General features: G+C 44.0%; 1 protein-coding gene across 2 annotated transcripts in view; it reads right to left on the reverse strand.

Annotated features, from left to right (window-relative positions):
* The window catches only part of LOC134572634 (sphingolipid delta(4)-desaturase/C4-monooxygenase DES2-like), a 72,482-nt gene that overhangs the window by 16,333 nt on the left and 40,722 nt on the right, over window positions 1-15,427 (reverse strand). The window contains exons 1-3 of one of the 2 annotated variants that reach the window (XM_063431716.1): window positions 8,474-8,546; window positions 7,279-7,404; window positions 2,412-3,154 (exon numbers count right to left, since the gene is read on the reverse strand). In XM_063431716.1, the coding sequence (XP_063287786.1) occupies window positions 2,412-3,154; window positions 7,279-7,360 (825 nt within the window). In that variant the 5' untranslated portion in view covers window positions 7,361-7,404; window positions 8,474-8,546. Of the gene's footprint in view, window positions 1-2,411; window positions 3,155-7,278; window positions 7,405-8,473; window positions 8,547-15,427 lie in introns of those variants that run through there. The other variant, XM_063431717.1, reaches the window with a different exon arrangement.

Raw genomic sequence — 15,427 nt, forward strand, 5'->3', positions numbered from 1 at the left:
AAGTATGGGGGGGGTCCAGGGCAATTTTCGCACCAGGGCCCCGTGGTTTCTAGTTACATCTCTGTCCATGTTCCATGTATTTTTACAGTATTGCGCTGTGTCCATTAATGAATGAAAGTAATATGCTCATATTAAATGTGATAAATGATGTATACTTGCTGTAAGAGCTGGTATGGGCTACTCTAATGTAACACCCACCCTCCATTCCCACTCATGTCTGATACTGCATTGGAACACATCAGGAACAGAGTAATCCCCTGAAATGTACTGACATTCCATTAATTTATTCCCCCCAGCAACTATCACTTTCTGTAACAGAGAGCTGGAGACCCACCAGTAAGATGGTCATCCTTAGCTCTCCTGTCAATCAAAAGTTTGCACTGGCAGATGTGATGGGAGTAGGAGGGGGCATTTTAGGTAGATTTTTAAGGCAATCTATACATTTAATTCTGCTAGCATTTATATGGTTTCAGGTTACTTCCGCTTTATTTAAAGGTGTATGTATCATGACATGTACATAATAATGTCCCCCTCTGATGACTGACATGAATAAATGTGTAGTAGCCTCTCCACCCTTCCACATTCCATTCATGGCATGTCAATGGTGTGCTATGGGGTGGCCAGTTTGCTACAGCAGTACATGTTGGACAAGGACTAAGGAGAAAGCGAAACATCGGTAGGTAATCTCACCAGGGTAGTGTATCTCACAGGTTATCAATAAAGTATCATCATTTATAGAAAATAAACATGCACTTTTACCATATGAAATAAGCATTTTTTTTTTGTGTTGGGGCCCACTGTAATAAACACTTTTGTAGAGGTTGAACAGTATAGGTAGACGTGCATTTGCTGTATAGTGACTGGCTGAGCTGCTTTCCATTGATACCTAATACATATGTGGACTAAGACGGAGGGAGGGAGGGGAACTATGGAGAGTGTGGAATAATTGGCAAAGCATTCACATTTGTGGCAATCACCTTATTTACACATGCAAACTTTGATTTGAATACGCAGTTTTGTTTAACACCTTCACGGTTTGCATTTCATCCCATGGAACTTTCACATATGAAGTCAACGCACTCTGTGGGCATTAAGGTGATCGCAGGGGAACGAACCTTCGGGTAATGAGTTATACGGGCATTTACACATACTGAGCCATGCCCTGGGTATCATTTGTATTTTTTCAAGATTATTTGTATTTTTGGCTTATACTCTGTATATATTGTTTGGAGTATTGTATTCATTACCACAAAGCCTGAGGAGAGGATATTAGCACCTGAAACATTTCTGTGTTTTACCACGTTCTGTAGGTTTAGATTTGCTGTTTTTAAATAATAATTAAATGTGTATATTATACACAGAGGAGTCTTTTTGAACTTTTCTCGATTTTAAATAAATACTTTCACTGGCAACAGTACTGTCCCCTAGATCCGTCTAGTTTTGCTGAAGGTTATATTATATGATAGTTACGTGATTATTGTTGGTACTACCCGTATCGAGTGAATAGGCTCATACGTCTATGCCTCTCGTGTTCAGACTAAGTTAAAAAGATTCCAAAGAACGCATGCAGCTTTTCACTGTTAGTAACCGGATACCTATAATTTCAAATGAAACAACTGCTCAGAAACAAATGTTGCAAGTAAAGCAAAAGGTAAAGAAAAAGACGTGCTTCAAGGTATTCTATTACATGGATGATATAGTGAGAAATTCACAGCATGCAGCAATAAAGTCACCATCTCCCCTCACCTCAAAAAAATCCCCAAACAAAAAATAGAAACTCTAATAACAACAAGACCTAATGTAGTATTTTGGTAAATATCCATCACTCTTCTGTCTTGACCAAGGGATGAAGAATTCATATACAGGGCAGAGGTGTCTCTTTCTCTTATATTTGCACACCACAGGCTGGGAGTTTATAATGGTGGGTGACAGTGGGATACTTTTTGGATAATGGCCACGAGATGTTAATTCCACTGATCAGTAGCCACATCACTTGGATAGAGGCTCTCAAGCTCCTGGTCACGTTAATCACTCTAACCTGCTAAGCCTGTGACTTAGTGAGAAGTAGAAAATAAATTTTAATTTAAAAGAAAGACCAAGTTCCCTTAGCTCAAATAAACATTAGAAGGAAGAAGGTATATAAAAAAAATACTTTTAAATATATTAAATATGGACACCCTATTGGTCACTGTTAACTTGTCTGTTACTCTTGTTCTTATTTAGCAAGTGGCACAGTAAATGACCTTGTGGACCTCAAGGACTAATTCTGTATGAATTCATTACATTTGTTGCCCTATGCTCATCACTTAAAAACTAAAAAACAGATTTATACATTATAAAGACAACCTAAAAATAAAATTCTATTTGATTCTAATGTTGTAATCTTAAAATTCTGAATTCAGTTATCTTACCAATGGAAGCTTGCTGCCGGGGATGCTGGGGAAGTCATGATGCTCCATGTGGTAGCCAACATTGAAAGTCAACAGGTTCAGGGGACCATAGTAGGAATAGGTTTCGTAACCCTTTAAAAACATGTAGTGCTCTGCAATGAAGTGCCCTGAAATGGGATGAAAGCCCATAGACAAAATGGAACCAGCCAAAAGGTAGACCACAGGTTTCAAACCCCACAGAGAGTAAATCAACAAATCAAAGGAAAATTGAACTAAGGAGTTGATCACTTCTAGTTCGGTGATGGGCTTGGGATTAACATAAAGTGGACGCAGAACATAAAGTAGAGGCTGAAGGATGATCCACACGACTTTGCGCATAGGGGTGCAGAAAAATTGCCCTTCAAAATCTGTGGGAATGTCAACATCAAGTCCATCTCCACCAAGGTATCTATGATGATCAATGTGATACTTTTTGAATGATGTGGAGTAAGGCACACCAATGGGAAGGTTAGCAAACATCCCAAAGAATCGGTTCAAACGTGCTGACCTATTTCCAAATGCCACATTGTGGGAGATGTCATGAATGGCAAGAGTTAGTGAATGGTTGATTACACCCCCAAAAACATAAGACCAGAAGAACAGCCATTTCCAAGATAGGTCTTGGACAAGAAAGCAGCACAGCACTTGGACAAGAACCATAAAAGACACAGTCCATTTTAGGTGTGGGTCAGGCCCCATTAAACTCTTGATCTCAGGATACTTGGCTGTAAGACAAAATGAACATTATAGAACAGATTAGTCTGAACTGACAGAAGAGACATTCAAAAAGTCACTACCATCTAAGAGTGATACAGACAAGGTTATTAACTAAACCAAGAATTGACCTGGGAAGCAATTACATCTCTGAATGAGATCAGATTTATTCCAGGAGAAATTCTCACAGTAAAATAAATTTGAAGCTGGGGGTCAGCATCTGCGATATATAATATTTAAAGGAACACTATAGTATCAGGAATACAAACATGTAGTATTCTATACTATACTATAGTTCTAATAGCGATATTTAGGTCCCCAGCCCTACTCAGCTATCTTTAAGCTCGTTGCGGCTGGCCCTGCCTATGCTTCGCCTCCTTCACAGAGATCAGCAAACTTGATTATGTCAGACTATTGCTCATGCGCTTCAAAACGCCGCTCTGCACCAATTAGCATCTTCTCATACAGATTCATTGAATCAATACATCTCTATGAGGCAAGTTCAGCGCTTCCATGCAGTAGGTGGAGACGCTGAACGTCACAGGAAGCACCTCTAGTGACCATCTGAGTGACTGCCACTAGAGGTGTTCCTAGGCAGTAACGCAAACACTGCCGCTTCTCTGAAAAGCTGTAGTTATTCTTGTGACTATAGTGTATATGTATAGTGTAGAATGTGAATTTGTAAAAGACACCCTGACATACATATAAGGGACTGGGAAATAATAAGTACAGAAGCAATTTGGGAGTTTATCATCAAACAGAAATTAGAGCCTTATTTTATTTCCTGTTTCATTTCAAAATTTCAATCCCTTAAATTCAGAACATGATTTGATTCTCATACTCCTAAATTGAACAAAATATTTATTCTCATATCATTCTAAATATGTAATTGTAGATTTAACCATATCATTTATTTTCTTCTACAAAGTATACATCTTTTTAATATAAACAGGTGTCTGTTACTTTCCTAATCTACATACTATATGGAGCAGCAAGAAGCCTACCCACTGATCCTCAAGGTGATACCAGTAAGTGGAAAATGGACATATGACAGGTGGTCCCGTGATGCTATTTGTTTGACAAAGACCCTTTTAGGGGTCAAAACGTTGCGGTATCTTGTCCTAATAAATACAATTGCCTAGATCCTCTTTCTACCACTGCTATCTATTTGTTGTCACTAACTGCAGAGTTGGTATTGCCCCCACAATCTCCCAGTTCTGCGTGCACTAAATCTCTTGTGAAGTGAAAACATAGTATGTACAGTTGCTTGTGTAAGGGGGAAGTTTAGAATAATTTACAAAAGAGATGGCCAGAATGACTTGCTATAGGGAATGTCCCAATGAAAATCTGGATATTGTCTATTTTTGTGTATTACATAGTATAACCAGAACCATATGACCTCCATATCTTAACTGAACCGCTTGTCAGTCAGACCTGAGGAATCCTGCGTATTGTGACTATAGTTATGCAAGTTGTAGAGGGTGGGGCGCAGACCAGTTGTTCCTGTACCGAGCCCTTGGATATACAGCAGAAACCATGTCGGTCGTGCAGACCATACAATGTACAAGCTGTGTGTCCCATAGCAACCACATGAGTTGTCAATGTGGGTTAGGAAACAATGCTTCACTTTCCTTGGCAGCTATTACGAGTTGTCCCAGGATGCACGTTACCTGAAAGTAACCTAGTTTAAATGGCAATGAATGCTACAAAAACCCGTTAACGCAATTATATAATGAAGGCAAACATACTTTCTTATCACTGAGGAATTTTCATCACTAAGGGCCAGTCTCCTTTAACCCCTTAAGGACCAAACTTCTGGAATAAAATGGAATCATGACGTGTCACACACGTCATGTGTCCTTAAGGGGTTAAATAAAAGGTATGTTGTAAAAGAGTGTAACCCACTTTGAGATAGCCAAACTAAATTGGAATGTCTAAGGTGACAATGTTTTCCCGTTTTCAGACCTTGAGACACATTGACATTTGCTCTAAAATGCTCCATGAGCTCCGAAATGTCTCCTGAATCATAAAGAAAAACTCTCCCATCTGAATTTTATGAACAACCTATTCATGAGTAAGTTATGAGTTACACACCTCCCAAAACTGCAAATGGACAAAGAAGGAAACTTTAATTTAAGGGTGTGAAGGGTGTGTGGTCAGGGGCAGGGCTGTTCTGGAAAATTTTAGGTGACTTCCTATTAACAATTTATGCAATTAGAATGTAATTTATAACATGAACAAACTCTAATCTTATTGACACAGACTGAATACTAAACATATTTATTGTAATTATTATTGCTGCGGAGCTCTGTTAGACACTCAGACACACCAACAATATGGACCTCCTACAAAAGAAGGACATTAGGAGAGAAAGAAGGGTGCACCAACCTGAGGGGCACAACGATGTCCGAGAGATAGGTGGGGAATGGAGCACAGACAACTCCTCTCCCGCCAGACACTTTCTGTATCAATGACCTTGTTACTAATTTACTGCGCTGGCTGCCTGAAGGGGGGGAAAAAGCATGCAGCCACTGGGAGAGGTGGGAAGTTCCAGTAATGGGAGTAGCGAGGAACGGCCGCTTCATCAGCCAAAGGATGCTGGATCCATCATGTGCTGGCAATGTGTGTGTAAGAGCCAATTAGTGTGTGTGTGTGTGTAAGAGCCAGTGTGTGTTATGTGTAAGAGCCAGTGATTGAGTGTAAGAGCCAGTGAGTGTGTGTGTGCAGGATTTTTGCCGCCTTAGGCAAAACATTTTTTTGCCATCCCCCCATATGCACTGCCCACCATGTGACATCACAATGCTCCACCCATATGATCTGTCATATGAACCAACGCCAGTGCTGCACACAGTGTGTGTTTACATTAAAAAGCCTGCAGGGACAGACAAGAGACACCAGAACCACTACATTAAGCTGCAGTGGTTCTGGGGACAATAGTGTCCCTACCGCCCACCCCATTAGTGGTCTTTCCTCTCCCTCTCCACCCTTGGTGGTCTGTCCCCTAGTGGTCTCTCCTCTCCTCCCCTGTCCCTTGGTGGTCTCTCCTCTGCCCCACCCCATTAGTGGTCTCTCCTGTCCCCTCTTCCCCCTTGGGAACCACCCCTCAGTGGTCTCTCTTTCCCACCCCAGCCCAGGCTGGTCTCTCCCACCCCCCCTCTCCTGGTGCTCTCACTCCCCTCCCCAGATGGCCCCTCCTCCCCTGGTGGTCTCTCCTTTCTCTCCCCCCCCCCTCCCCATGTGGTCTCTCCTTTCCCTCTCTCCCCCCCTTCCCATCCCCCAGGTGGTCTCTCTCTCCCTCTCTCTCCCCTCATTGTGAGTATATGTTATTGGGGGGGTTAGAGACTGGCAAGTATTTTAGCAGCCGCTAGCAGCTGTTATAAGCGATAGCTTGCAATTGCTATTTACTAACAGTTTAGGAAATAAGTTCTTTAATGGTATAATACCAATGTGAGCATAGGCGTGCACACGGGGTTTGCCAGGGCACACCCTAATCCCCGCGGCCCGCGCTGTGTGCCTCCATGGGCCGGTGAAATCAAAGATCTCCCTCACCGGCCCACAGGCAGGGAGGGAGGCAGGAGAGGAGAGGACCCGGGGAGCTCTTGCCAGCAGCTCAGTGGGGTTCCTCTCGTGAGGTTGGAGCCACGGCAACGCTCAGATCTTGCAAGAGTGAACTCTAGCCCTGCAGACTAGAGTTCACTCACCACTAGTACCACCAGGAATCAGGGATGGCCCGCTCCCAGGCAAAAGGTAATAAATAGGGGGGGGGGGGGGGGCTATTTCCTTATCTGTCCCCCTACCCTAACACACAATCCCTCCAAACAAATTCACACACACACACACACAGAGCACACTTACACACACACCACACTAATAGCACCCTCACACACAGCACTGTATGTATGTGTGTGTGTGTGTGTATATATATATATATATATATATATATACACACACACACACACATATACACACACGCATACACGCGCGGTGTGTGTGTTTGTGCTTTAGGATGCACACCCTTATGAAGAAATATTGTGATTAGATGTAACAATTTAAATTCAATGTGCCTACATGCCAAACAAATTAATGGCATTAAAGATATGATGAAAAAATCCCACAGCCATTAATGAATACTCACCCAATATCTCTTTCCTTCTGTCTGAATGTGGTTGATCTGTGTAGACCCATTCAAATTTATCCCTCACAACTGTATTTCCCATGGTGGTCTCTGAGGCTCACCCCAGCTGGTGTAATATACAGTCACCTATGAAATCAACAGGAAACAAATTAAAGTAAATTCCTTTGCAAGTAGAGAGTGTGAAGGCTGGATGATGTTAAATATTTAACCTTATAGTACAGTATAGCAATCCTTTTTGAGGCTATGGAGTTCGGCTGTTTATTTGGGGCAGTAGCACATAAAACATTTACATGTTGACAAATTATTGTTCCCATAAATTTATATAATCTGCATTCATTTCTTTCCTTCTGGCAACATCTCAACGCAAGTTTCAAACCTCTGCACACAGTCAGGACCACCTAATTATTAGATGTGGCTTAGTATTACACAAGCTGTGTAGTTTATGCGACTAAGTCATGCTATTCTCATTAGGAAGTCTTCCCCAAGCATTAGGTGCAAAATGTCAGAATTCTGAAATCTAAAAAAATGGCATTCCTAGTTAAGAACATGATTGCTGTAAACTGCAAAGCTGTACTTTTACTGTGCATCTAAAAGCTTGTGGGATTTATATGTGTTTAACACACTGTGATCATGTTGATAAACCAGTTAGCAAAACATTTCAACAAAAAATTATATCAAGTATGAGATCAGGGACATTCCGAAGTGCAGGTTTCTTTATATAATGACAGGGAGCTTAAGGGACTATATAGTCAGTGAGAAATTCAGGATTATGCAAGGTGCAATAATGCAAAAAAATAAAATAAATGTCATAGCATGCACATGAAGGTGATCCATAAGGAATAAAATATGACATATAGAGTACTGCTGAACTGTAAGGTGCATAAAATATTAACAAAAGTAAGTAAAAGTAAAGCAGAGTAATGACAAATACATAGACACGAGACATTTTTAATGTTTGTGGCATAGAGATATGGAAGTACTGTTACATTCAGTATGATCAATCAAAGAGCAACAGAATAAAAATTATTTCTAATGGTTAAAACTACAACATCAAAATCATGTTTTTTCCAAATAATACTATTTTTCTATAGTATAAAAAAACTATAATTTAACCCATACAGTAGCCCTTACAATTGAACCACCATCATATAAACTACATACAACACAGTTAAAATAAAGTGGAGAGAGGTTTCACCTGTAACGTTTTATGGTGTTAGCTCCTCAGTCTGTACAAAACAAGGATCAAGTGAGCAACATAGAAAGAGGAAGGCAGAGGAACAAGGTGTACGATAATGTCAGGGGGAGGACCTTACTTACCATACTAAACACTCTATGGGATACGCCCTGAGTCAATAGAAATGCCATGGTACAGATAAGATACGCATGTGACCACAGGGACAACCTGTTACTTTAATCCTAGGGATACTCTCCAAAGCATAATGTCATAATCACACCCTGTAAACTGTCACTCACTAAACCAGTTGGATCACAACCTGTGTACTACTAAGCCTGAAATGATTTCACAAGGCTTTCATCCTTTTAACACTCTCAGAGTTAATAATTGCCAAGTCAATTGCAGAGTTAGTCGAAAATACCAAAATTTGAACCAAAATTGTATTGACTAAAGGCAGTTTGAGAAAACGCACCTAATATGTTGGTTCGTTTTGGAGAAATCTGATGTCCACTTTAATAAAAAAATAAAAATAAAAACCTGAAAAAACTTCTGAATGCCATTCACAGTCACAGTCAGATATTTATTAATCACCTTGACGCATTCTGAGATTCCAGAGTCTTTTTTTGGCAACAAATTTTCTAAATGTATGCCAACTTGGGCAAGATGAAGACCTTTTTTTAGTCCAATTAACCATCTCAGTTACCAACTCACTGTTTTGTCAACAGATCCACAAAATATATCTCATGTCGCTGTTCCATTGTAGTTGGAGTAACTGTCTGGTTGCCTACAGCAAGCTGATTGCAGGTTCATGACATATATATTGAAATAACAGCCATGCACAACAGTTAATGCACGGATACGTAACAGATAGACCAACCCTCTCCAGACCATCCCTAAAATGCTTTGCCAGCCTACAGGCATCATGGATGGAGGACAACATTTCTGGAGAGCAACCTCTTGACTACCCTGCTATCAGTAAGAATAGTGCAAGGCTGTTTATACATAAGACACAATGTATGGGCGTAAAGAAATGTATATTGACATTCTTTACCACTGCCACTTACTGGTTATTTGTAGTCTAAATAATGCTCTCATTGAAATTATACAGGACAGTAGTTCAAGAATTATGTTGCGTTGACATTTTTGTGGTGGTCCATGAGTTAATTGTGTGTCTTCCAACAGAACCTAGGATACCTTGTTTCTCCGTGAGACATGTTTCACCTCTTTGTGAAAGATCACTCAGTCCATTACTACTGTTATAGGCATATGCAAATATTTACAAGTTTTTTAGAATTAAACATATTTCTTAAACTGTGTACTTTATCTGTAAGAGATTTTGCAAACTTACAATTTGTTAGAAATTAGACACGTGCAATTCGTTTCGGTCCGAATATGAATTCGGACGAATTTCGGACATTCGGGTACTTCCGAATGTCCGAATTGCCGAAGTGCCGAGGTCCCGAAATTACCAAATTTCCGAAGTGCCGAAGTACAGTATTGCCTAAGTACTAAAATACTTACCCAGTGAAAGAAGAAGAATGTTACATTGTTAACAATTTTAAATAAAAAGTATACAAACATAGCCAGGATTCGGCAACACTTACAACAATCAAGTAACATACATTTATATAAAATGTAAGTTACTTGGCCAGTCAGTGTAATGACAGGAATGAATAAGTAGATAACTCCCTAATTCCCACGGTATTAGGGAGCTATCTACTAAAAGGCTAAAAGACCTAAATTAGTCTTTCAGCCAAATTTACTAATACTAAGTAAAGATTACTTAGTATTAGTAAATTATGCCCCTACTCGCTATACCGTGAGTAGGGGTATGTCTATTAAACAACAAGCAGCCTGTGGCTGCTCACTGTAAAAAAATAAATAAATAAGGTCCCCTCGCCCCCACCCCTGAGCGGCGGGTGGGGGCCCTAATGTAAAATAATGGGGGGGGGGCCCTATTGTCCTCCCCCCGGGCCCCCACCCCTGAGCGGCGGGTGAGGGCCCTAAATCAGAATAAGGGGGGGGGCTAATGTCCTCCCCCTGGCCCCCACCCCTGAGCGGTGGGTGGGGGCCCTAAATCAGAATAGGGGGGGACCTAATGTCCTCTCCCTGGCCCCCACCCCTGAGTGGTGGGTGGGGGCCCTAAATTATGATAAGGGGGGACACCTAATGTCCTCCCCCCTGAGCGGCGGGTGGGGGCCCTAAATTATAATAAGGAGGGGACCTAATGTCCTTCCCCCTGGCCCCCACCCCTGAGCAGTGGCTAGGGGCCCTAAATACTAATAAGGGGGGGGGACCTAATGTCCTTCCCCCTGGCCCCCACCCCTGAGCAGTGGCTAGGGGCCCTAAATACTAATAAGGGGGGGGACCTAATGTCCTTCCCCCTGGCCCCCACCCCTGAGCGGCGGGTGGGGGCCCTACAGTAAAAGAAGGGGGGAGACCTAATGTCCTCCCCCTGGCCCCCACCCCTGAGCGGCGGGTCGGGGCCCTAAATTGGAATAAGGGGGGGGACCTAGTGTCCTCCCCCCTGGCCCCCACCCCTCAGCGGCGGGTGGGGGCCCATAATACTAATAAGGGGGTCCTAAGGTCCTCCCCCTTGGCCCCCACCCCTGAGGGGCGGGTGGGGGCCCTAAAAACAATGTGTGTGTCCCCCAGGTGACTAGGGGTCCCCAAACCCCTAGTCACCTCTCCCCAATAAAAATTATCCCCCTACCTACCCCCTCACCCTAAAAATAATGAGAGGGGGACCTTTAACTAGGTATCTGTAAAAAAAAAAACAAAAAAAACAAAAAAAACCTTACCATTCGATGTTTTCTTTTTTCTAAAATCTTCTTTTTTCAGCCCCCAAAGAGGCCAAATAAAAAACAATAATAACCGACGCAATTATAAAAAATAAATAAATAAACAAGCGCAAAAAAAAATAATCCTTCTTCACCCATGGAGGACTCCGCGCAGACTGAGCTCTGCAGGACGGGGGAAGGCTTATCGCCTTGCCCCGCCCTGCAATTAGGCTCAGAGCACTCTGATTGGTGGGTTTAAGCCATCCAATCAGAGTGCTCTGACAGGTAAATGAAGAGACTGACAGGTAAGTTTTTACATTTACCTGTCACAGCACTGTGATTGGTTGGTTTGAAATCCACCAATCAGAGTGCTCTGTGTCATTTTACACAGTGTGGGAGAGTTCTTTGGAATTTTCCCACGCTGTGTAATTTGACTCATAACTCTCTGATTGGTGGATTCAGTAACCAATCAGAGAGTTATGAGTCAAATTACACAGCGTGGGAAAATTCCAAAGAACTCTCCCACACTGTGTAAAATGACACAGAGCACTCTGATTTCAAACCAACCAATCACAGTGCTGTGACAGGTAAATGTAGAGACTTACCTGTCAGTCTCTTCATTTACCTGTCAGAGCACTCTGATTGGATGGCTTAAACCCACCAGAGTGCTCTGAGCCTAATTGCAGGGCGGGGCAAGGCTTTATAAGCCTTCCCCCGCCCTGCAGAGCTCAGTCTGTGCGGAGCCCTCCATGGGTGAAGAAGGATTTTTTTTTTTTTGCGCTCGTTTTTTTTTTTTTATATATATATAATTGCGTCGGTTATTATGTTTTTTTTTATTTGCCCTTTTTTGGGGCTGAAAAAAGAAGATTTTAGAAGAAAGAAAACACTGAATGGTAAGTTTTTTTTTTTTACAGGTACTAAGTTAAAGGTCCCCGCCTCTTTAGTTTTTAGGGTGAGGGGGGTAGGTAGGGGGATAATTTGTATTGGGGGGGGGTGACTAGGGGTTTGGGGACCCCTAGTCACTTGGGGGGGAACACATTATTTTTAGGGCCCCCACCCGCCGCTCAGGGGTGGGGGCCAGGGTGGAGGACAGTAGGTTTCCCCCCCTATTAGTATTTAGGGCCCCCACCCACCGCTGAGGGGTGGGGGCCAGGGGTGAGGACATAAGGTCCCCCCCTTATTCTAGTTTAGGGCCTCCACCCACCGCTCAGGGGTGGGGGCCAGGGGGGAGGACCTTAGGTCCCGTCCCCCTAATTTTTACTTAGTATAAGTAAATTTGGCTGAAAGACCAATTTAGGTATTTTAGCCTTTTGGTAGATAACTCCCTAATACCGTGGGAATTAGGGAGTTATCTACCAAGCGGCTGCAAGAGAAGTTCCGAGGTGCCAAAGTTCCGAAATTCCGAAATTGCTGAATTTCCTAAGTGCCGAAGTTGCAGAATTTCCGAAGTGCCGAAGTTGCAGAATTTCCGAAGTGTCGAAGTTGCAGAATTTCCGAAGTGTCGAAGTGCCAAAGTTCCGAAGTCTTGAAGTGCCGAATTCCCGAATTGCGAAAATCCCGAATTTTGGAATGCAGAACCGAAAATTTTCCCTATGCACATGCCTATTAGAAATGGAACATTTTGTTTTTAATACAATGTTTCTTTAATAAATGGCCTCTTACCCATATTCAGTAAATATGCATTCAGACTCTAGGACGCCATCTTGTCGTTGTTTAGTGGAATTCCCCAAGTCAATTTCCCATACTTTAATCTTAATAAACTCTGCTATAAATTATTGTATAGGATTAGCAAGGTTTTAGGGCTATATTTATATTTGATAAAATATTTAAAGGGACACTATAGTCACCCAGACCACTTCAGCTCAATGAAGTGGTCTGGGTGCCAGGTCCGCCAGGTTTTAACCCTTCAGATGTAAACATAGCAGTTTCTGAGAAACTACTTTGTTTACATTGCAGGGTTAATCCAACCTCTAGTGGCTGTTTTCCTGACAGCCGCTAGAGGCACTTCTGCGATTTTCGCATCCAGCATGCAGAACGTCCATAAGAAAGCATTGAGAAATGCTTTCCTATGGACTGTTTGAATGCGCGAGTGGCTCTTGCTGCGCATGCCGCACCACACGGGAGCGGACGTCGGCGGGGGAGGAGAGATCACCAGCACCGAATGAGCCTGGCGCTGGATAAAGGTAAGTGGCTGAAGGGGTTTTAACCCCTTTAGTGCCAAGGGAGGGGGACCCTGAGGGTGGGAGTGGGTGGTCCTAAAGATGATATAGTGTCAGGAAAACAAGTGTGTTTTCCTGACACTATAGTGATCCTTTAAAAAGACAAAACTTTATTGCTTCCAAGACCAGGGGCGGACTGAGAACCCTCAGGGCCCCCGGGCAAAATAAATCAAGGGCCCCCTTACAGGCCCCACCCATACTCCGCAGCAAGCGTCACCCATGTCCCGCCTCCATGCACCGCCTCCAGCCACACCCTACACAATCTTTAGACACAAGGAACAAAAGTGCAATAATCCCTTCAAGGCCCCAATAGAGACTACAATTGAGGGCTAATGGGCCATGGAGGGGGGTCTTTCTAGCAGAAGCTATATCAGTGTCCTTTAGAGAGTGTGTTAGAAAGAATACCCTCCAGGCCCTATTAGAGACTACAATGGAGTCTAATAGGCTTGGAAGGGGGTCTTTCTAACAGAGGCCATCTCAGTGTCCCTGCTGGAAACAGTCGCCTCCATGCCCCAGTAGAGACTACAATTGAGGGCTAATGGGCCATGGAGGTGGGGAGCATTCTAGCAGAGGCTATCTCAGTGTCCTTTAGAGAGTGTGTTAGAAAGAATTTCCTCCAAGTCCCATTAGAGACTACAATGGAGTCTAATGGGGCCTGGAGGGGGGTTTCTCCAACACTCTGGTTCCTATTCACAATATAGCAACACAACATAGCTCGCTGATACCTAGGCCAAGTTGGCTCCTCTTACCTTAATTACTGTTGCTGGCTGGCAGTCTGTGGGCTTGCTGGAAGGCTGTGGGCTTACTGGCTGTGGCTGGTAGGCTGTGGGCTTGCTGGCAGGCTGTGGGCTTGCTGGCTACTGCCGGCAGGCTGTGGGCTTGCTGGCTGCGGCTGGCAGGCTGTGGCTTGCTGGCTGTGGCTTGCTGGCTGGCAGGCTGTGGCTTGCTAGCTTTAAGCCTAACTGGTGGCCTGTGGGCTGGCTGGCTATTGGCCAGCCTGTGGGCTGGCTATTGGCCAGCCTGTGGGCTGGCTGGCCGGCTGGCCGGCCTGTGGGCTGGCTGGCTTGCTGGCTACTGGGGCACTCGTGGATTATTTAAAGAAATAATCCATGCACAATAACCACTACTGCTCTGTGTAGTCGTTATGGTGCCAGGAGGGCCGGGTAAGTAGTCAAACCGTTTAAGAACAGTTTAACAACTTACCTGGGGTCTGCTGGGATATGAGGCTGTAGTAGGGTATAGGAGCAGTGGTGCAATGTGTAAGGGGTGCAGTGTGTGTGTGAAAGGTTCAGTGTGTGTGAGGGGGTGTAGTGTGTGAATGTGTAGGGTGTGTGGGGCAATGTGTGTACGAGGGGGCTGTGTATGTGTGTGGCAATGTTAGTATGGGGGGCTGTGTGTGTATGGGTGGGCAGTGTATGTGTGTGTGTGAGGCAATGTGTGTAAATGTGTATGGTCTGTGTGGGGGCAGTGTGTGTGTATGGGGGGCAGTGTGTGAATGTGTATGGTGTGTGGGGGCAGTGTGTTTATTGGGCTAGAGTTCACTCTCACCACTGCGACCACCAGGAATACCTGGTGGTCACAGTGTTGAGAGTGAACTCTAGCCCGTAGCTCCAGGGCTAGAGTTTACTCTCGCAAGAGCCGTAACGTTGCCGTGGTAACCGCGGCAACGATCTGTGCTCGCGCAAGAAGGACCCAGAGGAGCTGCAGGCTGAGCTCCCGGGTCCTCTCTTCCTCCCTCCCCTGCCGGCTGCCCGCACGGTGCCTGCGGACAGGGAAGGGGGCAATTGCCCTCCTCTTACTCCCCCCTCCCCCTCTTCTTACCCCCCTCCCCCTCTTCTTACCACCTTCTTACTCCCCCCTCCCTTCTTACTCCCCCCCTCTCTTCTTACTCCCCTCACCCTCTTCTTACTCCCCTCACCCTCTTCTTACCCCCCTCCCCCTCTTTTTACCCCCCTCCCCCTCTTTTTACCCCCCTC

The sequence above is a fragment of the Pelobates fuscus genome, chromosome 9 (genome assembly GCF_036172605.1).
Source record: "Pelobates fuscus isolate aPelFus1 chromosome 9, aPelFus1.pri, whole genome shotgun sequence".
NCBI lineage: Eukaryota > Metazoa > Chordata > Amphibia > Anura > Pelobatidae > Pelobates > Pelobates fuscus.